Source organism: Lathamus discolor, chromosome 3 (assembly GCF_037157495.1).
Source record: "Lathamus discolor isolate bLatDis1 chromosome 3, bLatDis1.hap1, whole genome shotgun sequence".
In the NCBI taxonomy this organism is placed as follows: Eukaryota; Metazoa; Chordata; class Aves; order Psittaciformes; family Psittacidae; genus Lathamus; species Lathamus discolor.
The window spans coordinates 112,094,783-112,122,543 of NC_088886.1; the positions used below are offsets into that span (position 1 = coordinate 112,094,783).

Here is a 27,761-nt window from a genome sequence, read left to right on the forward strand (position 1 = left end):
GCCCTTTCCCAGCGTCCCCTCTGCTCTGCCCCCGCCGCAGCCACTTCCCCCCGCGCGAGCTCGTCGGCCCGTTGGGCCTGGGCCCTTTTCCCCGTCGACAGCGGCCCACTCTCTCCGGGAGGCGTCTCTGCTCGCCGCCGCCGTGCTCCCGGCCCGGCGAGCCGCCTTTTCTTTGAGGCTCCCCTGCCCCGGCGCGGGGCCTCTCTCTATCCGCCGGGTCTTTGCCGCCACCAGCGGTTCCGGTCGCTGACGCTAAGAGAGGCGGAGAAGAGCTTCTCACGGCTGGGCCGGCAGCCAGGATGTCAGGTGGGGACTCAGCGGCGGCGGCGGCCACCGCCTCCCCGCAACCGCTCCCGTTTTCCTTGCCGAAGCCCCCTCCCCTCATGCAGCTGACGCCGGGGGACGCCGTCCGCCCTGTAGCTTCCGCCGCGGACCAATCGCCGAAGAGCGCCCGACTGGCGGGCCGCCCGGATTGGCCGGCTGGGAAGCCAGTCAGCCTGCTGGCCCCGCTACTCCCGCCCCGCGGGGAGCCCGAGCCGCTCATGCCCTTTGGCCCTTCGTCAAGGCAGCCACTCAGAGGACGGCTTCTTGGCAGGTGCAGTGGGGGTAGCCTGCTGAGCCCCTCGATGCGGCCCGGTGGCGTCGACCGCAGCTCCCTTATGGTGAGTGCAGGACGGTGGAGGGAGTTGGGCGGGCACCGCTGCGCTTCGTGGTGTAAACGGGGCAGAGCTGCGAGGGCACCCGGCCCGGGCGGGCTTCCGCCTCCGGAGGCGGCGCGTTGCTGTGGAGCCCTGCGAATGGGCGTGCGGCTGTGGGGTGTGGAGGCTTAGCCCTTCCCCCCGTAAGAGCCCCCGCCACAGCGGCAGGTGGGGAACGGCGCTTGGTTGGCGGGTTCTTCAGGAAGTAAAACCAAAACGTCGTTACGCTTAGGGGAGGCACTGAGTGGATTCTAAGGTTGTTTACCTTGAGTTACTTGAGCAGCGCCTGAGACTCAGTAGAGGGGTGAGCTGCCTCTGCGTGTCTTGTGAGACTCAAGGATGTGGTGGGGAGGTCAAGTGCTACGTTCAGAAGCTTCAAACATTTTTAGTTGATTGTGATTTCTTTATGTGAGCCAGCTTTAGAAAGTCTTCTGGTACTTCAAAAATGTAGAAAAATTTCTTTCAACCATATAAAAAGAAAGTATTTCCTTTTTTATCTGCTAAGGACCATTCTAAAGTAGTATTTTGCTTAAAAATAGTTCTTAAATTATTAAATTTGTGCACTTCTCTGGTGTACTTCTTTATGTGTGTGTAAGTGTTATGTTCCGTGAAGTAAAATGGTTTGCAGGGTTTATTTTAAGGTAAAACCTGTCTAGAATAGAAAGCTCTTAATGTTTAATGTGTTACGGTAATAAAAAGGTAGGAAAAAGAAGGAAAAAAAGTCTGTATCCATTTTCATACTAGCAGTGACTGCACTAAGTATTAGAACAGCATCAGGATTCATGTTTTTGGGAGAATATGGACACGGGGTGGTAGTCAGTGTAGAAACTCTTTCAAAGTTGGACATCGGTAATAGAAGATGGCTTGTTTATCTGATTGACTTCTGTGCCACAGGATTACTTGAGTTAATTGGCTTTCTTTGTAAGAGTGTTTCTGATTTTTGTCTGTTTTTCTGTGACAAACCATAAGATGAAATATTATGAGGGTTGGTTGGTTTTGTTGTGGTTTTGGTTTGGTTTTGGGGTTTTTTTGGGGGGGGTGGTTTAGAGTTTTTGTTTGGTTTGTTTTGTTTGGTTTTTTTCACTTGGATGATGGGTATGAAATTTTCAAATGGATTTGTTAATTAGGATTAACTCTGGCTTTAGAGGATCTAGAACAGTGAAGAGTATCTTGCTTGCTGATTTATGATACCAGTGTAAAATTGCTTAAATAATTTTTAGTTCAGTGTTGAGCACTGCTTTGTTACTAAGGATTCTGTGGGGGTGCAGGTGTTTGGCTTCATACTGATTTTTCTTGTTTGTTGCTGTCTTTCAGATGGGACACCCAGGCATGCCACATTATCCTCCCATGGGGATGCACCCCATGGGTCAGAGACCACCAAATATGCCGCCAGTTCCACACGGAATGATGCCTCAGATGATGCCTCCCATGGGAGGGCCACCAATGGGGCAGGTAGGGCAGCTTTACAGAATTTTTTTATTCTTACTTTCCTTCCATAATGATGTCACGTAACCCTTGAGGGAGGTGAGTCTCATGCAGTAGCTTACAAATGATAAGGACAATTTGGGGTTCCTATCCATGCAGAAAGTCTTCTCATTTCTAACCTCTTACGTAGCTGTAATTGTAAATAGCTGTTAACACAAATCCGTAATTTGTTTTTTATTAAAGCTTTTTGGTAGTTTTCTTTAGATTTTGAAGAAGTAAGGTCTTACTAATGCATACTAGAAGCAGAAAGTAGTACTTTTTCCAGAAGTAGTAACAGTAGAGAACTTCATGTTTCTTTAATTCTTGTTTTAATTCCTCTTAAATTCTTGTATTTAAGTATTAAATTTCTGCAGAATTCCTTCTTGAATCCTAGGGAGTGGTTTATAATTCTTTATACACAGTTTCTAGAGCCATGGGATTGAAAAATGGACTTGGCTATTTAGATTGACAGGTGGCAGACAGGGTTGACAGGTAGAGTAGCCGTAATCATATCTGTGGTTTTTGCGGCTTTAAAGCTTTTATTTTCAGAGATTATTTCACATGTGGTTTCTAGTTAAATTCTGAACTTCTGAAAGAAACAATTATCTTTCTGGATGTAATAAACATTCTAGTAGTGCTACTTGTGAATGATGATTTACATAAGCAGAAATGGAGTGTCATCAACTAGATCAGAAGGATGGAGTAGACCAGAGCAGACAGAGGATGGCAAGAAGGATAAACCCTTTGAGAAAAGCCCACTAGGTCATGCTGACAACACAGTGTCTTTCTTTGAAGTACCATGGATAGGGCATGTGTCTCTTTAAACTGGTGTATAAAGGCTTGATAGGAGTCTATTCAGCATGGTTTTTCAGCCCGTTAGAACTGCTGGTGTAAAAATAACACAGTTGTACAATATGAGGATTGTTAATAGCACAAGCTTTTGTGTTTATTAGGAACTTAAGTAGCAATACTATTTTATTCCTCTACTTAACAGTTCTTTTGTGTCTTCTGTTCCACTGTTCTCACTCTCATGCATCAAATATGTCAATATTTAATATTTTAGTGTGCAGTATAGAGAACTCGGGACTCCTTGGCAGATATAGAACAAAATAAATGGTATGACAGGGAGTCAGAGGCTCAGTTACCCTACAGCTTCATGGATGAGGCAGGATGGTGATGTTCTCATACTGGACCTGTCATGCTGAAATTATCGGCCCATGGTGGTTTGTTTCCTTGATCGATAAGTTTTTTTCTTCCAGCAGATACCAGAGGTTTGTCTGTGAGCCTTTGCTGGACACGATGTTTTTGTAGCTTGTTTTTCTCCCTTCTCAAGTGAACCCCTATAAGACAGGTACTTTTCACAGATAATAGCAGTAGCCTTCTGTCAGCATCATTCAGAGGAAGGTCTTTTGGAAAAGAATTCACTCTCATCCCCATTGTTTTTTCCTTTGCTGACTGGCTTAGTGTTACACAGAAGCTGAGCAGTGCTCGGGGTTTCTTCAGGGCCTGAGTCAGGGCTTTTTAAGGAGTTTCACCGTCTCAGAGCCCCCTTAGTCACAAGTAGAGGTGGGGCAAGAGTGCTTTCTTCTCCTGCTTCTACAGGATGGCGAGAAATAGGAGGGGCCGCCTTCCAGTCTTTCCTTCCTCCCTTGCCCTCCCAAGAAAACCTTGTGGATTTGAGGGTGGAGCAGTAGCACTACCACATATCCCTCTCTCCGCATGAGATGCAAGATGAGAGTGGTAACCTGATGCTCCCTGAAGATACAGGGGGATGGGGTCACTTGGCCAGCCTGCCAAGGACAATAAAGGTAAAGGGGCATAATGGAAAGGTTGAAGGGGGTTGGCTAACCTCTTTGGGCTGAGTGGCCAAAAGTTTATGTTCATAATGACCTAAATTATATATTTGTTCATTTCACTACTTTTTAATGTTAGTTCTTAAAAGCCAGGATCAGCAAAATGTAACGGGAAACGGCAAGGTATTAAACACTTTAAGTAGCGTTTTTAACATCTTTTCAGTGCGTTGTTTCAGTGATGCATAACTTGTGCATAACTGTCCCTTTGAGACTATAAGCATAAATATTTCAGAAAAATCTGCCTTATCTGAGCAGCCATTCTGTGGGTTTTTGGTCTCATCTGACCACACAAACTCGGATAAAAGTCTAGACTCAGACATTTCACTTTTGTAGCATGGTATGTCCTCATTTACCAAGTTCTCACTGCACATGCTTTGTTTAATATTGTACGTCTATATTAAGTTTTTCCAGTCCTTTTTAAAAAAGTTCAGAACTGTTTTAAAGGTTTGATGTTTAAATTGAATAGCTCTCTTTACCTTGGAGTTGTTTGCAGAACTTCATTCTTCTAGTGTCCCCATAAAGTGTTTCTTCCTATTTCCAGAGGTAAGAAAGGGAGACATGTTGGAAGTTGTCAAAAAATGTGAGCAGAAGTAATCTTGGGCTTTAAGTTTAACTTCCCTTTGTTCACTTTGTTCCATGTTGTCTTGGAATTTTGCAGAAATCTTTCCCAAGCTTTATTTTTGCTGCTTTAACTGAGGATTTCGGTAATAGCTTATTAACAGATGATGCATGATGTCTTTTATAGTTTAAAGGTTGTCTTATTAATAAATTTCATATCAGACTTTGTAATACTGTAGATGTGTTATTCCTAATGTAGCTTTTGTGGAGCGTAGTGAAGGGAGTCAGAATTCTACAAACCTGTCTCTCTTTGCCAAGGGTTTTTTTGGATTAAAAACTAGTACCAGATAATAAATAAAAACAAAAATAAATAAAAATAAAAGAACCTTCACATTTGATTAAAATATCAGAAAATGTATCTAAAATACTATTTAATTATAGATGCCTGGAATGATGCAGTCGGTAATGCCTGGAATGATGATGTCTCACATGTCTCAAGCTGCTATGCAGCCTACAGTTCCGGTGAGTTTAACTTAACTTTCCTGGTTTTTGAAAGGTGTCAGTTGCTGTCATTACTTCAGTGTGGGGATGCCTTTGTTTGCTTGAATTGGATTATGAAAAAGGTATTGCTAATTGCAATAAAGTTGTATCCAGTTCCTGAATTACTGTAAAAAAAAAAAAAAAAAAAATTCTGTGAGAAGAACAGGTGATACTTCGTATCTTGTGGAATTTCAACATTCTTTAAACTCTTCTCTGTATCTCTTTGTTTTTCCCTTCTGTTTTATGTACGGATTCTCCTGGCCACTTCCCTTGTCCCTCACCTGCTTATAGCTTGGCAGAACCCAATGTGGACTCTGGCTGTTTGGAGCAACAGCTGGTTGTACTACCACTCTGTGTCTGATTTTTCATAAATTTTTCTGAAATTCAGCATATTTGAGACCTTGAGTAAAGTTTGCTGAAATCTTTAGAGGTATAAAGAAGTTATTTGGGTGGAAATGGAGAGGGTGGAGTTAACAAATTACAGATGAAGTGTCTAAAGTGGAAAAAGCTACTTTTCTATGAACATAATCTTTTAGGAGATTTAAAATAGCTGTAGGAGACCCACTTGACAACAGTTCTAGCAGTTTAAATTCAGAAATACTTTTTATTTTCTTGCCATGCAGATACTATATCCCCAGGTCCCAAGTTCACCCTTGTAGAACTTTGAATTTCTCTATAGCACTATGCACAAAACCTTTGCTACTGCATTTGTTGATTATTTTTGAAAATAAGTTGGTTAATACGCCACTTTTTTTTCTTTGTTAAGGGTTTGCTGGAAATGTTCTTTAATTTATGTACTAAATAGTCTGTGTGTAGCCTGATGTATTGTGCTAAACAGTTCATCTACCCTCTGGACTAACAAGAGAAAGATCACAAAGATACAAAGTTTTTGTGAAATAAATGGGGAAGGGACTGTTAGGAAAAGGATGTAATGTCATATCAAATGTTGGCACATGCTAAATGACCAAGAATTCATACCAGAGAAGGGACATTAATTGTCTTAACAGTGGAGGAGAACTTAAATTTAGTGCTTGGGCTTTATCAGACAGTAGAGAATCTTCCTGCTGGTTACAAGTTTGTTTCTCAGTGCTGGTCTCTGTTTAATGAGTTGTGTGTGTTGCAGCCTTAACGAAATTGAAGTCAGTAACTCCTTAGGGCAAATTCTTAGGAAGTGAGGTTCATTAGTTTTTGTGCTCACATAGCTACTTTCTAGTGCACTAAGTAGTTTAGAAGCTACCAAGTAGATTGTAGTGATTTTCCTCCACTTCTCATACAGAAGTTGTTACGAATTTCTACTAAGTAATGCTCATAAAATTTTTTGAGATAATTTTAGACCTTAAGAGGAAAATCTTAGAAGTGCTATGGCCAATTGAGACTTTAAAGGTGAGGGAAACTCAAATCAGTGTAATCTTAAATTTTACTATATATTGTTATGTATTTTGGCAAGAAGGCAGATAATTTGGCTTTCTCATACTGGATTAGGTATATATTTTGAACTGAATCTGTGGATACATAGTATTTGGGAGGTGAAGTAGCACAGTGGAGGGCTCCAGTTTTTAATTTTGCCCTTAAACGTTTTTGTAGTGATGCCAGGACCTCACATATTCACACGTGTGTAGAAGGCATTTGTCTGCCACAGCAGCATCCTTGTACCTCTCTGTCACATGTGTACCACAGCCTGGAAAGTGCTTTAGGAAGAAAAGAAGAATTTTACCAATTCCTAATATAAAATTTGTAGATGTGTAATAATTATTGTGATCAGCTTTGCAGCTCTGATTATTTGCTTGATAAACTTTATGAGATTATTGACTTGTTATAAATTTGGCTGCCTGATGGAAAATATGTTCTCAAGTGAAAAATGTATTTTGCAGCTCACTGAGGCCAAGTGGATGATTTGTACTGGTGTGAGGGATCTTTGGTCTTGGCTGTTTCATCCAAGAACGGGTGCCTTTTAAACCATTTCTGTGCAGGTTCACTACCTGTTGTGGTCTACAAAGTGTTTACTTCCAGAAAGCTGATTAGAATGGGTGTAATTCCTAAAAATGCTTATTTCAGTTAGTGCACTTGTGCTACACAAATAAGAATGGAATTTGGACAAGTAAACACAGGCACAATTAAAGAAATGTGTTGGAAGGATTAGTTACTGGAGACACAAAATTAACTATGGCCTTGCTTAGCTGACCTTATGCTCACAGGCGTATGTGCACAAAGACTTGCTGAAATATTTAATATACAAAATGCATTTGAAAGGTGTTAAGTTTGTTGACAATTCATCTGGTTTAGTCCTGTTGGATAATATCACATAAAATTGATCCAAGCTGATTTCTTTTCTGTTTTTAACAAATTCTGCTTTTTTTACTCCTCAAGGAGTTTTCAATTAATAGCTTGTAGAAGAGAGCTGAAAGACTAAACCATAGCAGGAGGTAAACCTGTAAGCTGTATTGTTGCTTACAGGAGAAGAAATCGGGCAAACTATTTGAATTCTGTTAATCTTTTTGCTTAGGTTGAAAGAATTTCAAGAAGGGCATCCGTAAGAGCTTTGGTTATTTGCAGGAAGCCTTATGAATGCAACACCAGTACATTCAAAGGCTTAAGTCACATGATTATAACAGAAGCCTACTAAGCTAAGCTACTTGAGCGGAAATTCAGAATCTTTTTTCCTCCTAACCTACTCATTTAGAATCATAGAATCATAGAATAGTTAGGGTTGGAAAGGCCCTTAAGATCGTCTAGTTCCAACCCCCCTGCAATGGGCAGGGACACCTCGCACTAAACCGTCTCACCCAAGGCTCTGTCCAACCTGACCTTGAGCGCCGCCAGGGGTGGAACATTCACAACTTCCTTGGGCAATCCATTCCAGTGCCTCAGCACCCTTACAGTAAAGAACTTCCTCCGTATATCCAATCTAAATTTCCCCTGTTTAAGTTTTAACCCATTACCCTTTGTCCTATCACTACAGTCCCTAATGAAGTGTCCCTCCCCAGCATCCTTATAGGCCCCCTTCAGATACTAGAAGGCTGCCTTGAGGTCTCCATGCAGCCTTCTCCAGGCTGAACAGCCCCAACTTTCTCAGTCCGCCTTCATAAGGGAGGTGCTCCAGTTCCCTGATCATCCTTGTGGCCCTCCTCTGGACTTGTTCCAGCAGTTCCATGTCCTTTTTATGTTGAGGATACCAGAACTGTACACAATGCTCCAAATGAGGTTTGGGAGATGAAGATGGGTACTGCACACATGGCAAGGGACCCCCTGGTGCAATTTATTGTATTTATTGTCTTTCTGAAAAGTAGCTTGATGTTCCTAATTGCCTGTTTAAGAAGCAGTGATAATTAAGTGGGTGATAAGAAGCTAGGAATCCAAATAGAAGGCTATAGAGCGTTTTGTTGCTAAAAGCACTCAGTTGGGTATGTGCTTTATTTATTGATGATTTAACTACAGTTGCATTCAATACTTAAATGTTGATTTTTACTTTTCCTGCAGCCAGGAGTGAACAGTATGGATGCACAAGTAGGTAAGTAGAAACAATTTGTTACCATTTCAAAAAATGTTACCAAAATTAGGTGAAGTACTTAAAAAAAAACCCCCACAAAAACCCCAACCAGATGAAAAACCAAAACCTTTTTCCTTAAACTATCATTTAGTGTTTCAGTAGCTGATTTCTTCATTAATTCCCGGATTTTTTTCTTTCAAACATTGATTAATTTGAGACTTTATACAGAAAGATAAAGCAACCAAACCCTTTTAATTTTGTTTGTTTTGTTTAGGTGTAGCACCTCCTGGAACTCAGGTACGTAAAAACCAAGATTCTACAAGATTGTAATGGCAGTGTGGTGGTATGACTTTAGAGGTTTAAAAGAAAACCTTATATCTTGGTTTTCCTCTCATATAGAGCTTCTCTGCTTGTTTGACTGTCACTCTGTAAGTAATGTTAATAGTTAAAGTAGATGTGTTTTCTGTGCATTGAAATCTGTTTGTTTTTAGTTCTTCCAGTATGCAGGTCAGCAATATGAGATGTTTCTTGTAATGTTTATAGGTCTTTTTGCCCTGCCTGAGCAGCAAGTGAGTTGTACCCTAGAGACCTCTGTTACACTAACACTGACTGTTTTCAGTTTCAAATCTTTGCATGTGTTGGACTAGAGAGTTACTCGGGGTGGATCTGGGGTGTCACATGCACTGAAAAAGACTGAAGGTTGTTCCTTTTACTGTGTTCTTACATTTTGGGGGTTTTTTTTTGTTGGTTTTTTTTTTTTTCCTTCCATACCAGTGACCAGTTCATAAACAGACTTTATTCTACTTAAATTTGGGTAACTTTTCACCTGTTAGAAATTTGAGTGTTTCGCTCTGGTAGTTCTGATGTGTATAGCAGAATTTGGTAGCCAGTGATTAAGTCTGCCTTGCTGTTCCTTAACTCACCTGCACTTAGTAGAAGAAACAGGTCAAAGTTCTGTTCAAAACTTTGTTCAGTCCCATGAGGCCTACTGGAACCTCTGTTAGCGTTGTCAGCTTACTGAGAATTTTATTACCAAACACTTTAGCAATAAAATGAGTAGTTTATCTAGTTATCCATAATAATTCTGAAAGCCCTGTGTTTTGTGAAGAGTATAAATTACTAACCTCAAAAGAATAGTTATTACCACCTCATCAGTTTTAAGCTAAATTGCCAACAAGCAGTAACTCTATTCCTTCCACCCTCGATGTCTTGATATTATTTGAAATTTGCCTCTCTTAGTGTCTGTGTCCATGTTTGTGGAACATGTTATGTTTCTTAACATCCATCAGTAGCTTAAATAGGAAAAAAATACTGGCTAGGTTGCATGGAAGGTGATTCACCACAGAATGAACTTGTATGCAAGCCAGACTTAATTCCTTTGGTGATTTTTTTCAGTAGTTTTTCACCTTTCCACCAGATGGATGGGAAATAGCTAATGGAACAGAACTGGTGCTATATATCTTAATAGTGGAATTTTTGGATCACAAAGCAAGGTAACTTTGTATTGAGGTAGGCAGGTCATCTGGAATTAATCTCGAATTTGTCTTTCATTGAATGATGACAGATAACTTTTAGTCACTATCAAAATTCTACTTAAAATTTTGTAAATATTTAATTACTTCTCTAGAAGATATCCCAGACATTTACCTTTGAGATTTTAAGATAAGAAAGAAAATAGTTTAAATAACCAAGAGGCAGAAATCTGAGAAAATAAATCATGTGGCTTTGAAGATACCCTGCTGTAAGTTTTTGGTTGTTGCGTTGAAATTTGGGGATCTTGTATCTAGCTTAATTATTAAATATTGGTGAATATCAGTTGTCCTTTTATTACTATGAGATTTGTATGCTGTGTAATTGAACAAGGCAGTTGAACCTATAGGAAAGTTGTTTCTCCTCAGCCATATCCAGTAACTGAGATGGAGTAGATGGCTAAAGCTGCATTGTGCCAGCCCTTATTTCAGTGAGTTTATATAAGCTGTCACTGAAAAGCAGTAGGAGGGTGCTCCCAAGTTCAGGCCAAACTCTTGAAGTCAGAATCTTCTTCAGACAAATCTTTCTTAGTTTTGAGGACAGGGTGTGCTTCCGGGACTTTCACTTGTGGTTGTCAGGACCTGACTGCATTCTCTTCTGGTTTCTTTTCTGATGGTAGTTAGTTGCCGTGGATTGCTGAATGAGTGAAGAGAGACTCTTAACTCTTTGTCACAGTTTCTTGAAAACAATACTGGATTAAATGTGTTCAGATTTTCGCATTGCTGTCTTTCCTTTGCTGCTAAATTACTTAGTATGTTTAATATACACATGCAGATGAAAAACAAATATTAACAAGAATGTCTTTTCAGAGCTCTCTTTTGTTTCGCCCTCAGACAACACATCCTGTAGTTTGTGCAGCCCAGCAAACCACCACAACCAACAGTTCTGTTAGTGAAGAGCACTCTAAACAGGTTTATCTGCTTTCCACTTGTATTTAACCTTTTAGTGGCTTTTGATAACATCTTGGTCAGCAATTATTGTTCATCATTAATGGCGTCCTTTATTTTTTTCCTAGAAATCTTCTACGTGGACGGAACACAAATCACCTGATGGAAGAACGTATTATTATAATACTGAAACTAAGCAGTCTACATGGGAGAAGCCAGATGATCTCAAAACACCTGCTGAGGTAAACTAAATTCAGATGAAGATTGCTGTACTGTGAGTTTGTGTGAATGCCAGAATTTGGTAGCATAACTATCATGCATGAGGATAGCTGTGCCAATAGATCTTTTCCGAATGGGAGCAAACTCTTCAAATAAGAAATGATGCAAAAATGTTTATCTCGTGATTCTTACGTTGGTAGTACTTGAGGCTGCAAAATGGACAAAACTCTCAACTATTTTCCTCAATCTTTTGATAAATTTTCTTTATGAAAAATATGCCATTCTTCAATTTTTAGGTAATTAATATGTGTGTTTACCACTGGCGAGGATTTTCTTTGGAAAGTACATGCCTTGTATTCATTGATCCTTAAGTTATTTCTTGGTGTAGTGTTTGTGTCTCACTTCTAGCTATCCTTTTAATTTTAGAACACCTTTGCAAGTTTGCTTTCATGTATTTGTTTTCTCTCCATTAGCAATTGTTGTCCAAGTGTCCCTGGAAAGAGTATAAATCTGATTCTGGAAAGCCCTACTATTATAATTCCCAAACAAAGGAATCGCGCTGGGCAAAACCCAAGGAGCTTGAGGATCTTGAAGGTAACACTAGCAAAAATGAGTAGGGAGGGTGGCAGTGTGCTGCAGGCTATGCATATCAAAGCGTATCAGTCAGTAAATCTGCCGAAATAAATTGTATATAATAGTTAATACAGCCTAGGATTTTAATGGAGCAGTCTTGTCTCCTGTGTTCTCATCACCATCCCTTTTTCCATTATACCCTTAGTTCTTCCTTATGTGGCAGCAGCATCAGCTCCCCCTCGTGTCCCTAAGCAGGAACTGGGTTATGATGTAACCTGTTGTGACTTGTTCAGAGCTTCATGTAAGCTCTCTCTCTGTTAGCAGTAGGGAATGCTTCAAGTCTTCATTTTAGGGCTGTTGTGGAATTTGGTTCATACATAGCCACCAGTCCTTTGGAAACTTGCAGGAACTTAGTAGGGTTTGTGACATGGTTCAGGTTGATCAGGGAAGACAAGAGGCAGAGGAGCAGCTGTACTAATCCTCAGTCACCTGGGATACTAAGGTAGAAGGCTGCTGGACTTCCATAGTACAGTATAGCTTATAATGAGTAAGAGTTGCTTTTTGTTTTGGTGTCTTGAAAGAATTTTGAAAACAGTAATGTATTTTATACTCTAAGCAGTAGAGATACTGCTGCCCGGGTGCAGAACCTGGTGGTGAAGGTACGCCATGTAGATGCTCATGTGCCCAAGTCGGGCCACTGAGGAACACCAGAACAACCAACAAGTGGATAAAGCTGCTAACACTGAAGTGGCTAAGATGGACTTAAATTGGCAACATAAGGGTGAATTATTTTTGGCTCGGTGGCCCATGACACATCGTAGGCAATCAGTACTGGCTGGCTGCTGAAAGGCAAAATTGTATGTAAGGCTTTGCTTGGGTATCAGTTCACTTTTAATTTTTTACAAAAATTACTTGAGAAACTATGGTGTGGTGCAGGTATTAGTAACTTTTTATTGCCCTTCTGTATCGTAAAGGTAGTGTCCCCTTTTGTACAAAATTCATACGATGTTCTGGTCCTGGTTTTCCCTTTTAGAATGGTTTTGTTTGGTATTGTAAGCTGATGAAAATCTACAATGTCAGCTGGGGTAAGAAATTAGTATTTTAAAAAAGTACTACCAAGAATAAGCAGCAGTGACTGTTAAAATGAAAAAGAAGAGGTCTGTTTCAGTGAGCCTGACTTTGTTCTTTAAACTAGTTTTTTAAAGTTTAAATAATTATTCCAAACCAAGAAGTTGTTCATTGTATATCCTGATCTTTCTTCAGTGGTATTTGTGTGAATTTATTTCAGTCTTTAAAGGGTGCAAATATTGAAATTACTGATAGTAATGAAACTATTTAAAGCTATGCTTTTATTAAATAATGTTAGCAGTAATTTTTTACCATGCATATATAAACTGGTTTAGAAGCTATATTTTGATTGTTTTCTCTCCCCCCCCCACCCCTTTCTCCTCTAGCGATGATAAAAGCTGAAGAAAACAGGTATGTTTTTAATGGTATGCTAATATTTTTTACATTAAGCTGCTTTTTGCTTAAAAATGGAATCGTGTCCTTGAATCTTACAACATTTTCTTTGCAACTTTTCATTCCAAATAGTAGCTTAAAATATAAAGCCTCAAATAGTGTATTCTAGGTTTCTTTTTAACTGAACTGACTGATCTACATATGTTGCAGTTGCAGTAAAACATTTACTTTCTGAGTCAAGATTGTTCTGTGCTCTTCTGAGAAGTCTTTGTCGCTAGACCTAAACCTCTCTTCTTGTGCTTAATTAACTTAACGGCTTCGGGAAACACATAGTTTAAGTTGTCCCATGCTTGTATGTGACTGTTCCTGTTTTTTGATACCTGTAGCACAAAGACTGAAGAATCAACTCCAGCAATATCTACTCCAGCTGCTGCAGCAGAAGTGACAACCACTACAGCCACAACTGCTGCTGAAACTGCTGCAGCTGTTGCTACCACCACTGCTGCTTCTGCAGCAACAGCAGCCCCTGAAGCAGAAACTGCTGCAGCTTCCTCTGGGGTAGAAAATGAGAGTGCTGGCACAGCCACAGCTGAGGAACAGGGACAAGCAACTTCTACACCTGCTGTGCAGGAGCATAGTGCAGAAAGTGCAGCTAACACAGATGACTCTGTCAAGCAGGAGGCCTCAGCCGAGTAAGTGAAATGACAAAGTATGTGGCTTTGCTGCAGTTTTGGTTTTTTTTTTCTAGGATCTGGTTAGTCTTCAGTTGTAGGTGACCAGACTTCTCTGACAGTTAGCATTTCTGCAGCAAAATGTGAGCATGAATCAGTGGTAGCAGAGAAGAATAATCAGTAACAAAGAGAGGAAAAAGTATTAAATATGCTTTTAGAAAACTGAATGCCTTCCCCTTGCCAACCGTCTCCCAAAATTCTTAAACCCCGCAGAGAACATGAACATTTGCTAAATTTTTGATAGCTCTAATAGTTCCCAGGGTAACATAATATGCTTAAATGTTTCCTCTTCCTGTGCAACTGGCTGTTGGTAGAAGAAAATGCAATACTAAATAGATCTGTATCTGTTCCAGCAGAAGCGAGATCCTTTGTTATTTAATAATGGAGAATTAATTATGTGGAGAGTTAAGCTTATGATTTTTATCATTCAAGCAAAAAGAAATGTGCTTTGGGGGATTATAACCAGCAGGAGATAATTAAGGGCGAAAGGCATATTTTTAGGGACTCCCCTTTATACTTTTATGTAATACATATATAAATATTCCTGCTAAATTTAAGTATTGGTTTTGTGAATCCTTTCTAGATAACTTGAACAGATAGCTAATTGCATAAGTTGTAATAACTCTTTTGAAACAGTTTGGGTTTTTTTTTCAGTTGTGTATGGTATCTATAAGAAAAAATCTTTTACAGATTGTGCTCTTAGATGTAGCATTATTATTTTCCTTTGTGTTGCTGTACAAAAAATGTACTCTCTCTGATTATGATGGTTTGTGACTCTTCAGCCTAATTGAAATAAGAATACTTAAACGTTAAAATTACTGATTTCTGTATATAGTGCTGCTTTAAAGAAGGAGGATGATGATGCCCAGCCAGTTAAAAAAACCTACACATGGAATACAAAGGAAGAAGCAAAGCAAGCATTTAAAGAACTGTTGAAAGAAAAGGTATTTTGGTCAACTATTCTTAATGCATTACTGAACTGCAAAAGCTGCATTTGTCAGAATGTTTTTTGGTGAGGAATTCTTCACTGTTGTGGAAGAGAACTTTTGTACTAGACAAGAAATAAGGGAAAGAATACTACAGTGAAAAAATACACAGTTTAAAGTTTTTCCCAGCTCTTGGGGTGAGTGGGGAAGTGCTGAATTTTCATCAGGGATCTCAGTTCAGTTTTTTCTTATTTTCTTCCTTTTACATGATCCCCACAGTCATGCAAACTTGTAATCTGGTCTTTGTCAAAAATTCATACTGGAACAGGGAGTGATTTGATGGACAGCTTCACTAGATGTGTCAGTGACAGACAGTGTAGAGGTCCATACAGAAGAAGGATGAAGTGTTAGTTTTAGTTTCCGTGGGTAGTTTGATTTAAAGACTTTTTTTTTCTCTTTTTTTTTCTCCTATGAAGTAGTAATTCTAAAACTGTATTTAAAGTGTTGCAGAAATTATGGTTCTCAATATTTTTGCCTGCCGGTGAGGTACATTCCTAATAAAAGTGTCACCTGATCACTCAAGACCTCAATTTCTTACATTTGTTCTAAAGATGGAGATGAAGTGAGAGTAAAAAGAAACTGGCTTGGGTTTTCCCTCAGGGTGTATGGGGTCTGTTTGTGTTCTGTACAGTGAGTCAACATGGCTTTATAGTAGACAAAATTCCAGAAGAATTTATTGTAGAAGCAGCAATAATCCCAAAAGTGCCATGTTTAATTTTCCATGTTCACTGTTAATAAAATCTAAAAAAAAAAAAAAAAAAAAAAAAAAAATTGCCAGAGTATTGTTTTAACCTCAAAAGTATAGTGCTTTTTTTTCCCTAAGGGATTTTTTTTTTTTTTTTAAGGAATTGATCATTGTTGGATGTTCATTTCAAATGTAATTAGTTAATGATTTTATGTCTTCACAGCGGGTACCATCCAATGCGTCTTGGGAGCAAGCTATGAAAATGATCATTAATGATCCTAGATACAGGTACTGTTTGATTCTTTCCTCCTTAGATTTCCGACAAATACTGTTTTAGGTAGTTTGACTTCACTGACATAACTCCCGATTGTTTTAATCGGTATTTGTGCATTTGTGAATGTGTACCATTGGCAGGGAATTTTGTTCCTTTCCTGTGTAAAGAATGCAAGTCCCAGGCTTAATTTTTCATTTGGAAAAGATGTGGCAGTTGTTGGTTGTGTTTTATGTGTATTATTTTCTTTGGAATAAAAGCATGTTTACCAGGATGGAGCTGAAGAGTTTCTAGGCTACTTTTGGAAATGAGTGACTGCTATAAAAATTGGCAGAAAAGTGGCTGATATCAATGATAAAAATAGTATTGTAGTGTGAAATGTGTAAGTGTAACCTGAAAGCATCATAGTAGCTTGTGTTTTAACTGCTTTTATTAGTAAGTACTTGTTTTATTGGGTTTTTTTAAAATGATTTTCCAGTAGTCTTGAGGGAGAGAAAGGATGATGACTGGCTATTTAGGTTCTGTTTGGTTTTGTCTCAAAAATCTGGATTATTAGAATCATAGAATAGTTAGGGTTGGAAAGGACCTCAAGATCATCTAGTTCCAACCCCCCTGCCATGGACAGGGACACCTCACACTAAATCATCCCACACAAGGCTTCATCCAACCTGGCCTTGAACACCGCCAGGGATGGAGCACTCACAACCTCCCTGGGCAACCGATTCCAGTGCCTCACCACCCTAACAGGAAAGAATTTCCTCCTTATATCCAATCTAAACTTCCCCTGTTTAAGTTTTAACCCATTACCCCTTGTCCTGTCACTGCAGTCCCTGACGAAGAGTCCCTCCCCAGCATCCCTGTCTGTTATTTCTTGCTTCTTTGGTTTTGCTTTTCTAATTCAATTCCATTTTGTATCATTGACATTGTTTTCCTTTTCTCATGAAGTGCTTTGGCAAAATTAAGCGAAAAAAAGCAAGCATTTAATGCATACAAAGTACAGACAGAAAAGGAAGAGAAAGAAGAAGCAAGATCAAAATATAAAGAAGCTAAAGAATCCTTCCAGCGTTTTCTTGAAAACCATGAAAAGATGACATCCACAACAAGATACAAGTAAGACCAGTATTAAATGAAGTTCTAGCCTTTCCTAGCTTGCCAAGTTAATAATCAAATCTTGCTGGCTTGCTCTTAGTGAATGCTAACCGTAGTATGTGTTCAGCCTGGAAAAGGCTATAACTGAAATTCTTATAGGAGCACAAAAAGTTTAATTTTCGTAAAATGTGTTTTAAGACCCAGGCAAAAAACCCAATTCATGAGTGGTGTGCTGATGATAGTAAGTAGAAATGAAAGATACATAGGAGAGGAGTTTTATATTACACCTGCCATTAAGAACAAAGTAGTTCCAATAACTTGTTCATGGAAGTTCATGACCAAATAGATATATATCTGATAAACTTGCTGCTGAAAGTTTCGTAACTCTGATCTCATAGGATACTTGCTAGGACAGTGACCTGAATATGTGCTCCCCCTCAGAAAAGGTACTGGTGCAATGCGCTGCAGGTGAACTTCCACTGCTGTGGAGAGGTGTGTATGGTGGGATTGGCTTTAATTTTTAGCTGTTACCTTTGTTAGTAAGAGATAAAAAGGCGTCACAGAAGTCTCCCAAGAGAGAAAATCGGAGAGGTATCATACAAAAGTATTACTGCTTAGAACAGAGTTGATTTACCTTATTGTAAGCCAATGGGACAGTTTTAAGTTGGTGTTTGCCACTAAATGATTGTATGCTTTTTCTTCGTTTTTCACAGGAAAGCTGAGCAAATGTTTGGGGAGATGGAAGTCTGGAATGCAATATCTGAGCGTGATCGTCTTGAAATTTATGAAGATGTCTTGTTTTTTCTGTCTAAGAAAGAGAAGGTAACTTTCAAAATTGTTATCTGCAAGATAATTTATACCTCTTAGTAAAGAAATCTTGCAAGCACTGCAGTTCTGAATGTTGTTCAGAGACATTCAAAATGCTCACAAGCAGGGGAGGAATCTGGAAAAGTCGTGGAGGTCCAAATGAGAATGTTTCTGTGTTGGTATGAACCATGTGCTGCTCACAGGTTCCGGGGTCTGTTTACCCTCTCTCCAAAGGGTGTGAGAGAGAAAAGAACTTTAGCAAGATGTGATGGGGCAAGGGCACAAGTGAAAAAGCACTGGTGGAGCTCTTGGAAACTATGACTTATTTTGTAGGTGTGAATTTAGAGACAGTTATTCCTTATTTCTTATTATACAGTACAAAAGGGGCGTTCAGTAGAGTTAGCAGGCAGAAGGTGATGAATCCTTACCTAAGCAAACTGCTGGAAGTTCTGCTCTTGCACTCTACACAACTGAAGATGAGCTCCATTTCATGAGCTTTTCACATCTTTCAGGAGCAGTCAGAGGTAACAGTACTTGAAACAGTTTATCTCTGGATGCAAGCAGTCATAGTATGTAAAAATGCCATGTAGATCCAATTAGCATATGTTGCCTTACATGTAAATGAAAGGTGATTTTTGTTTTTGTGGAGAACAGACTTCAGGGGTCACGTATTTTTGCCTACACAACCTCCAATGTAACAACCAAAAAAAATCATGTTTTCTTCTCAGGAACAAGCCAAACAGTTACGAAAGAGGAATTGGGAAGCTTTGAAGAATATACTAGATAACATGGCTAATGTCACTTACTGTACCACTTGGTCAGAGGCACAGCAGTATCTGATGGACAATCCTACATTTGCAGAAGATGAGGAACTTCAGAGTATGTAGGAAGTCTTGCATGTTTCTTTCGAGAGGGGGTATGAATTTGTCTTTAGCCAGTAAGGTCTCCTGGCTGGGTATGGCTTGCTCTTGCCCAGTTCATGACTGCTCTGGCAGCTGCTGAACAGCCTCTGTAAAGGACCCTGTCTTGTTTCATTCCTAGGAAACAGATGTCAGCTTCTAAAATCCTTACAGATTAATCTTAATGACTAAACAAAGGATACCTTTCTTCAGGAGGGAATTGAATTGCCCTAATAGTTGTTAGCTTTTGAAATTTGAAGTATTATTTGACAATGTAACCTGTGTTGCAGATACTTGACTGAGGTTTCTGAGAAAAGTAATTGGTTTTACCCTTCTAGAGTAAGAAGGCAGTTTTTCCACTGTGAGCACATTTTCTCAAAAATGAGTCGATCCTGTATTTTAAGAGCAGCGTAGCCGTTTACAGAGCTGCTAAAGCATTTGACAAAGATGCTCTGTGTTCTGTGTTTAAGATGCCTGTGGTAATGCAGGGAGATGCACAAGTGCTCATCCCCGATACGTTTCTTATAAAGTACCTTCTGTGCTCTTTATTGGCAATGCAAATTTATCCATGTTGGGGAAGGCTGGGTTTTGCTACTGCACAGATATTCGTGTATTTCAGTGCTCAGTGAAGCTTCTACTCACAGCAACATCAGCAGCCATTATAGTAAGAAACTCTTTACAGTTAGAGGGAAGAAATGCCTAATTTTTATTCTTATTGCTCTTATTATCTTTGCTAGACATGGATAAGGAGGATGCACTGATCTGTTTTGAGGAACATATCAGGGCATTGGAAAAAGAGGAGGAAGAAGAAAAACAGAAGAGTTTGCTTAGAGAAAGAAGGCGGCAGCGTAAAAATAGAGAATCTTTTCAGGTTGGTGGACTTTATTGTGTCCTAGAGGTGTCATGTGGTTAGATATTTTGTGCAGGTTTTTAATTTCTTAGGGTGGGCTGACAGGTGCATATATGTCCTTTATCAACATCGTAGCATTTTGTCTGCTGTGTAATACAGCTGCTTGCCAGAAAAATACAAGTTTAGGGGAAAGGAAAATAGGTTAGAACAGAAAACACATGCAACTGGAACATTGTAAATGGTGGAGGAAGGCAGGAAGAAATGCTGATGTATAAAATGATTTTTTAATTGCATTTTTAACAAAACCGGAATTCTATTATTAATGGTATCTATTCTAGCTGCTAGCCAAGTAAAAGGATGATGAGTGACTACAAATTTCCTTTTCATTTGTATTTTGTAGCTATTTTTAGATGAACTGCACGAGCATGGACAATTACATTCAATGTCGTCTTGGATGGAGTTGTACCCAACAATAAGCTCAGACATAAGATTCACTAATATGCTTGGTCAGCCTGGTAAGAGTACTGTCTCTTGCAGCCCTGTAGAAAGTAAGGTAAAGGTCTCTGATTTGGGGCAGTCTAGAGCAGGGTTATTTGTATATTTTTCTAAGTGTCTAAAAAAATGCAGCTCTTGTATTAGAGCTAGCTTTTGACTTATCTAGTTTTTTCATCAGGATCCACAGCACTTGATCTTTTCAAGTTCTATGTTGAAGACTTGAAAGCACGTTACCATGATGAAAAGAAGATAATAAAAGATATCCTAAAGGTGAGAGGGGAAAATGCTCCTTTACGTGGTTTCTTCTTTTAATGCCCAGTTCATCATTCAGATGAACTCTTTGCTGTTCATTTGGGAAGTGTTTTCACATTGCATTAATGTCACCTGCATTAGCTCTGAAGTGAGAGTTCCTGACTTGCCTGATGCCAAACAAGTGCTTTTCTTACAGGATAAAGGATTTGTGGTTGAAGTGAATACTTCCTTTGAAGATTTTGTTACGGTCATCAGCTCAACTAAAAGAGCTACTACTTTAGATGCAGGAAATATCAAGCTGGCTTTCAACAGTGTAAGTGTTAATATATAGGAATGTTCAAAAACTTGCAATACAAAATCTCTTGTTAAAACAAGAATTGGCACTTATTTTCATTTACGCCTGCTTTCGTAATACTTGAGAGATGCTGTGCTTTGGAGTTGCTTATCCTCATATGAGTTCCCAAAATAAGGATTGCAGAGGTATATCTTTATTCAAAACATAGCATTACTTAATTCCTGCTACAGAATTTCTCAAGTTGAAATGTTTATCTCATTTTTACTTTCCTCATGAGGGAATATTTTTGTGTGTTTGTGTAGTTCTTGCTTGCATGATGTGTTAACTCTGAGATTCTGTTTGAGAAACAGCAGTTGCATGCTTTAAAAAGAAATAATGGGTTAGTTTTTCTGTGAGCCTAAGTGACTGATAGAAAATTCTAAAGGCGATCTGTCATTGGGCTTTCCAAAACTTGCATGGAACTGAATTATTCATCTTTCATTTTGGTATCTTTCAAGCAATCTTATGACTTCTGTTTGATACAGCTGCTAGAAAAGGCAGAAGCCCGTGAAAGAGAGAGGGAAAAGGAAGAAGCTCGCAAAATGAAGCGGAAAGAGTCAGCCTTCAAGAGTATGTTGAAGCAAGCCACTCCTCCAATTGAATTGGACGCTGTCTGGGAAGATGTATGTATCGTCACCGAGTTATGCAAGTCTTTCCAAATAGATTTAACAGGCTGCTGCATCCTAGTGCTTTTACAAGTAAACCTGGGTTCTCTAAGCTCGTGGTGCAACTTAGACTCTCGTAAAAATTGTCTTGCCATTTATTCAGTAAAAATCAAGATGTGATGGCAATAACTTTTACTGATACTTTCATTCAGATACAATTTATAACAAAACCCCAAAAAAACTCCAAACCCAAACAAAAAACCCCAGGCAAACAAGCACCCCGAACAGCAGCAAACAAGCCAAAAATTAAACCCAAACAAACCTATAAAAAAAAAAAAAGAGAGAAAAAAATCACACAATGCCCCAAACTTAAATTAAATGGAGATAAAGCACTCTGCTTGCTTAGAAATCTGTAATCTTGTTCTGGTCAAGATAACCTTTAAAAACCTTTCCTCTCAAAGTATACATTGTATAAAAAATATGTGCTGTAACAAGCATGTAGCTTAAATGGCACATGCCGGAAGAACAGTATAATTCTGGCTACAGTCTCATAAAGACTGGTCCTGAAGCTGGCATAAAACCCGCAACATTTAGCCTTGTAACAGTAGAGTGGCTTTTTCAACTGGTGAACTCGTGTCTCTCTTATTTTTATTTCTGACTGGGTGTATTTCATATTAGTATTTCATTGCTGCTTTTCTTACAGATCAGAGATAGATTTGTGAAGGAACCAGCGTTTGAAGATATCACTCTGGAGTCTGAAAGAAAAAGAATATTTAAAGATTTCATTCATGTACTAGAGGTAATTATTATTTTATTTTATCATGATCAGAGGGTATACAGAAGGATTTGTGGTTGGTTGACTCTTAAATGGTGTAGGAAGGGAAGAGGGATTTAACAGAATTCTACTGATTTCTGTTTCAGTGGACATGGGGTACTACCTAAAAGTAATAGATATTAAAACTTCATTATGAAAGGAAGGAACTGAAGAAATGTGTTAAAGAGTTACTTGATATTCTTTAAATCTGCTTCCCTACAAGAATTTTCAGAAGTTAACATCAAGATTTCCTGGTTTACTTTTAGAAGTATTGTTCAGTGCTGTGATTTCATACAAAACCTGATGAAACAGGAAATAGAACTTCTGCAGTATTTTATTCACTGTGTATCTGGAACTTCAAGAGCATACTAAGCACTGCAGATGTACTTTATTATTTTACTGTGTCAAATTTTTGCTGATATCCAAAAGGGATGATGTAGTTCAGTTTTATTCTTAATTTTTGGGTGGGCCACAGTAAGAGTTACGCTGCAGAAGATTTGACAACCCATTCTTGTTAAATAAGGTGCTGTCTTCTCCTCGATAATGCTAGATTTGGTTTCACAGCACATGCTCTGTGGGGTTTTTGTTCCAATTCCTGGGGTTTGTAAGAGGGTTTTTTTAAATGGCTTAATTTCAGGGTTGGCAGAGCTAGGCATGCAGTGTGTTCTAGGCCATCTTGAGCAGGGGTTTTAAATGGGAAACATTGAAGCAGCATTCCAGGTAATAGAAGCCGTGTGCATCTGTGTCTGTACTTTCCCTTGCTGCTAGACACTTGTTAAGACAACTTTAACATGGGAATACTGGTAGCTGTTTATGGGATTTGTTGCAATAAATGTGTGATTACGTTGGGGTTATTTAACCACTGCTAGCTATAGATGCCTTTGTGGATGATGAGAAACATCATTACAGTTTCTTGCTGTGTCCTGTAGACAGACAATGATAACATTTCTCTTGTCCTCTAGCATGAGTGTCAGCATCATCATTCAAAGAACAAGAAGCATTCTAAAAAGTCTAAAAAACATCACAGGAAGCGTTCACGTTCTCGCTCGGTAAGGTGTTGTTACACAGCTTAAAATCTGCTTCTGTAACCATCTGTAATGCTGTGTTCTTACTGATCGCATTGGGTTCATGTCTCAAGGGCTCAGAGACTGAGGATGATGACAGCCATTCAAAGAAGAAAAGGCAGCGTTCAGAATCCAGATCAGTTTCTGAGCGCTCTTCCAGTGCAGAATCTGGTACGAGATTTTTCTTGTTCATTTTTAAATTAATGTTACTTTTATTCTGAGTCCTTATAGTTTTGCTAATTGTGCTTCTTCCTGTGTCTGCAGAGAGAAGTTACAAGAAGTCAAAAAAACACAAGAAGAAGAGCAAGAAGAGAAGACATAAGTCTGTAAGTACAGTTGACTTGAGTTGGCTAATGGACAATCTGACACCTTATGGTTTCAGTCATCCTTTTTGGGTATTTAGTCAACTCTGGTGAGAACCCTCATTTGGAGTACTTCATCCAGCTCTGGGGTCCCCAACATAAGAAGAATGTGGACCTGATGAAGCAAGTCCAGATGATTCCACAGAGATGTTCTGAGGGCTGGAGCACCTCTCTCGCCTATGGTTATAGGCTGAGAGAGCTGGGCTTGTTCAGCCTGGAGAAGAGAAGGCTCCAGGGAGAACTTAGAGCAGTGTCCAGTGCTTAAAGGGGCTAACAAGAAAGCTGGAGAGGGGCTTTTGACAAGGGAAGGTAGTGATAAGACAAGGGGGAATGGCTTTAAACTGACAGACGAGAGATTTAGATCAGATACGAGGAATAAGCCCTTCCCTGTAAGGGTGGTGAGGCACTGGCACAGGTTGCCCAAAGAAGCTGCGGCTGCCCCATCCCTGGCAGTGTTCAAGGCCAGGTTGGACGGGGCTTTGAGCAGCCTGGTCTGGTGGAAAGTGGCCCTGCCTGTGGCAGGGGAAGGTTGCAACTGGATGAGCTTTAAGGGTCCCTTCCAGCCCAAACCATTCTGTGGTTCTATGATCTGTAATCATCCAGCTGCCTTTGTAATAGGGACTATATGAGGTCAGGCTGGAGGGGAGGGTAACGTAGTAGCTTTCTGTTATATATACCTTAATATTAAGCCACTTAAGATTATTAAACCGGGGGGCTTAACTGCAGCTGTGCAAGCAAGGTGTAAAGGATTGCACTAGCAGACCGATATTTACAGTTTATCATGGCAAATCTTGGTGTTTACCTCTGCTTTGGAGAGCTGTGAAGGTACCCAGCCATCTTTACCTTTTGCCTAATGCTGGGCTTCATTCCTTTTGTCTGCTTCTGTGTCAAGGTCACATTAGAAGGTCTGAATCATCAAAACGATGTGAAGAGCAAAAACCTTTCACTGTATCAGTTGAGGACAAAGAATATATTTTTGTCCTGGGTAAAGAAACCAACTTGGGTCTATGCTCTCACGTTGGCTGCAGAACTCTTCGGAACTGATCTATTCCTTTGTGCCTTTCACTTACAAGCAGTTAGCTGTACCTGTCAGCAGACAGTGTCCATAGTGAGAGGGGACATTAATAGTTACCTGTTGAGTAAGATATTAGTGCTGAAGGGTTCTGACACAAACAGGTTCACCTAAGCTTAGCAACACTGGGATGAAGCGTGGAATAAAGCCACCTTTGTGCCACCTAATCCCTTACGGTATGATTAATATCCAGAAAAAGCCAAGCAGCTGTGTGACAGAAAAGTGTTTACTCAATTTCACCCTTTCTGGAGATCTTACTGAACAGATGACAGTTGTGCCCAGGAGAAATGTATTGTGTGGCATCCAGCATGTCCCAGTGCTGCATGCATTGGGAGTGGCGAACATTCTTTGGTATTGGGCAAACTTCTCTCCTTCTTGGATCACTTCAGTGACCTTTCTTGCATTACTTATTTCTGTGATGGTTAATAAGATGTGCTTAATTAGTAACCATAGAGTTTTCCTAATACGGTCTATACTCATATGAAGTCAGCCGGGTTTGAGGTGTGGTTATTCTAGAAAGAAATATTTAATATATTTAATATTTCCTCTTTATTTACACAGGACTCGCCAGAATCAGACATTGAACGAGAAAAAGACAAAAAAGAAAGGGAGAGGGAGAGCGAAAAGGATAGAGTTAGGCAAAGATCTGAATCAAAACATAAATCTCCTACTAAAAAGCGACCTGGAAAAGATTCTGTAAGCTTGCTTGTTTCCTTTTTATCTGGTGCTTTACAGGCATAATGTAAGGTGCTAGAGCTTTATTTATGTCCTGCTTCCATTTATATATATATAAAAAGTACCAAATGCAACACCTGCCCTCTAGAATTTTAGTAGCTGCAGTGCTGGGCTGATACTGGGAGGAAATCTCAGTGGAACAAAGTTCTGCAGTTCTTGCATTTCAAGGTGGCAAGTCCTGTAGGAGCGTGTTTGTGCCTGCAGTCGTGCCTTTGGCTGCCATGCTGTGCTCTCTGACTTGTTTTGGAGGGGTTTAGAACAGTGTTTGAGAAGATGCATACAAGTGTTTGAATGAAAAAGGCAAACTGCTTGTGGTTCAACATTTCTTGGGTCTCTCGGAGGAGTTTTTTGCCTCGCTCTGGTTGTTTAGATTGTGGTGGTGGTGGTGGTCTCCTCCTGGGTAAAGCACCATACATTCCACCTTCAAGAAGAGATGTCAGGGCAGGTGTCTACTTCTTACATTATTGTCTGAAAATAAGCTGCTTGGGCCTCCAGCTGCCTTTGGAAAATGCAATGACTTGGCCTAATGTGGCCATTTTCTGAGAGCTCGGGTTTGAGCTTGGGTGTGATAGAGCAGAGCCTACAGGAGGACCAGGGCTTAGCTTGCTGTGCCTCCTGCGCCCTCCCCACTTGTTCTGGTTGCCACTGTTGGGGCTCCTAAGCACGACACGAGCAGCCTCCTGTACCCTGTGCTCCTGTATTGCTGCCGTGGCACTGGGGTAATGTCTGGGCACAGGCGGCACCACTGATGACCAACATGGCCTGGAAGCCACATCGTTCTCGCCACTAACTTTGCTTCTCTCTGCAGGGGAACTGGGATACTTCTGGCAGTGAACTGAGTGAAGGGGAGTTGGAAAAACAGAGGAGGACTCTTTTGGAACAACTGGATGAAGATCAATGAGAGCGTTATTTATACCAAATATGTTTACATTGTGGCATAATAAAAGAAACCAATGTCTAATTCAGGACGCGGGTTCTGATATCCTGAGTTCCATTGCTGAAATAACAGTGGGTTTTAATTTTACCACATAAATACATTTGAGTACTACTATTGTGGGCCTGGCATCAAATCTAGAGAAGCAAATGAAATTCCAAGTGCAAAGCCGAGTGTCCGTCCTGGAGCTGCCAGGCAGCACGGGCGCTCTGCTCACCACGGAGGGAGTGCTCCGCAGGGAACACTGCCAAGGAAGGCGGCGCGGTGCTCGCTGGATCTTGTCTGCAGGCCCAGGGAAAAGCATCGCCTCAGTCCGGTCCTTCCTAGAAAGGTAGTAACACTGGTCATCTGGCCCGTGTAGGCAGGTAAAACTGCATTTGTAGAAAGAGATTCTTAATATAGTTTCTTGTGGTTTAATTTGTTAGATGGATTTGTGTTTATTTTGGGGAGGGGAAGGCAATGGGAGTAAAGAATCCAGTTCTTGATCTGTACCCCTAAAATGTACCCACTGTCGCAATTGCTCCTTTGTGAACTGCATCGCTGGTCAGCCACATGTAAGCTTTTGTATGGACACCTGACATCTGGCTCAGGCTTGAGTCTGATACTGCCCGAGTGAGTTTTTCCTGTAACTTTTCAAAGCCCTGTACCTGCAGTTGATGGGGATGTTGACCGACCCTCCCTTGCGGTGCCAGCAGGGGAGTGCATGCCTCACAGCTGCCTTGGGTTCCCCTAAAACCCCATTCCGAGCAGCCATGGGCATTACATCAGTGTTTATCTCCACATGAACAAGATCTAGTAATAAAAATCACTGTAAATTAATCTCAATGTGTTGCCTTAAGAACCTGCTGAGGAATGTACCACCACCTGGGGCTGCTGCCCGGCCCCTGTGCGCTCGTCTCTGGCCAGCTGCGTCGGGGGAGGATTCCAGCACTTCCAGGGGAGTGGTGGCTGCAGAAACCAAGGTCAGAAGCTGTTCCCGTTGGACTATTTTTGTACATTTTTATTGACGATTAAACCTTCTCTTCCAGTGTGTACTAGTACTCATTTCTACTTTTAAAGGCTCTGTACAGTTCTGATAGGTTGTTACTGTCTTCCACGTTTTGGGTTTAAGCAACAGTCACTCGCACCAACAAGGGGAAGACAGGTTGGAGTTCAGCTTCCTTCGCTGCATTGTTTTAACCCCGTATCAGGCAGCGGTTACTAGTGCATGAACCCCAGCAAGGCCTGATTTGTACAGCTTGCTTTCCTGCCGGCCCGGTTCTGTGATTCCAACTAAGAATGCTACTGGACTGAAGTTACTAATTTGCATTAGAAAATTCTGGTGATGGAGGCTCCCTGTGGATTGGCGGAATAACCGATTACTGATTCCTTCGGGCGTCTCAGGAGGCTCCATATAGAGCATGTGCCAATATCGGCATTTCCCCTGGAGTGCAGAGCTCTGGGGGAAAAATCCCCGAGTTTGGGCAAACAGCACTTGGGTAACTCTTTGTTACTGCGTGGCATTTC

At 40.3% G+C, this 27,761-nt stretch overlaps 1 protein-coding gene across 2 annotated transcripts; it reads left to right on the forward strand.

Annotated features, from left to right (window-relative positions):
* On the forward strand, positions 1-27,287 carry PRPF40A (pre-mRNA processing factor 40 homolog A). Of its 2 annotated transcripts, none has more exons than XM_065671214.1 (26): positions 1-662; positions 2,013-2,150; positions 5,015-5,095; positions 8,591-8,621; positions 8,875-8,897; positions 10,964-11,041; positions 11,146-11,259; positions 11,710-11,830; positions 13,264-13,288; positions 13,657-13,962; positions 14,837-14,945; positions 15,896-15,960; positions 16,889-17,053; positions 17,746-17,854; positions 18,568-18,718; positions 19,476-19,609; positions 19,989-20,103; positions 20,250-20,353; positions 20,532-20,648; positions 21,155-21,292; positions 21,978-22,073; positions 23,051-23,137; positions 23,227-23,323; positions 23,417-23,478; positions 25,148-25,282; positions 26,130-27,287. In XM_065671214.1, the coding sequence occupies exons 1-26, from the start codon at positions 300-302 to the stop codon at positions 26,220-26,222; spliced, it is 3,057 nt and encodes a 1,018-aa protein (XP_065527286.1). In that variant the 5' UTR covers positions 1-299; the 3' UTR covers positions 26,223-27,287. The 2 variants fall into 2 exon arrangements, with proteins under 2 accessions (XP_065527286.1, XP_065527287.1); XM_065671215.1 differs by having other exon boundaries at positions 20,262-20,353.
* The last annotated feature ends 474 nt before the right edge of the window (positions 27,288-27,761 follow it).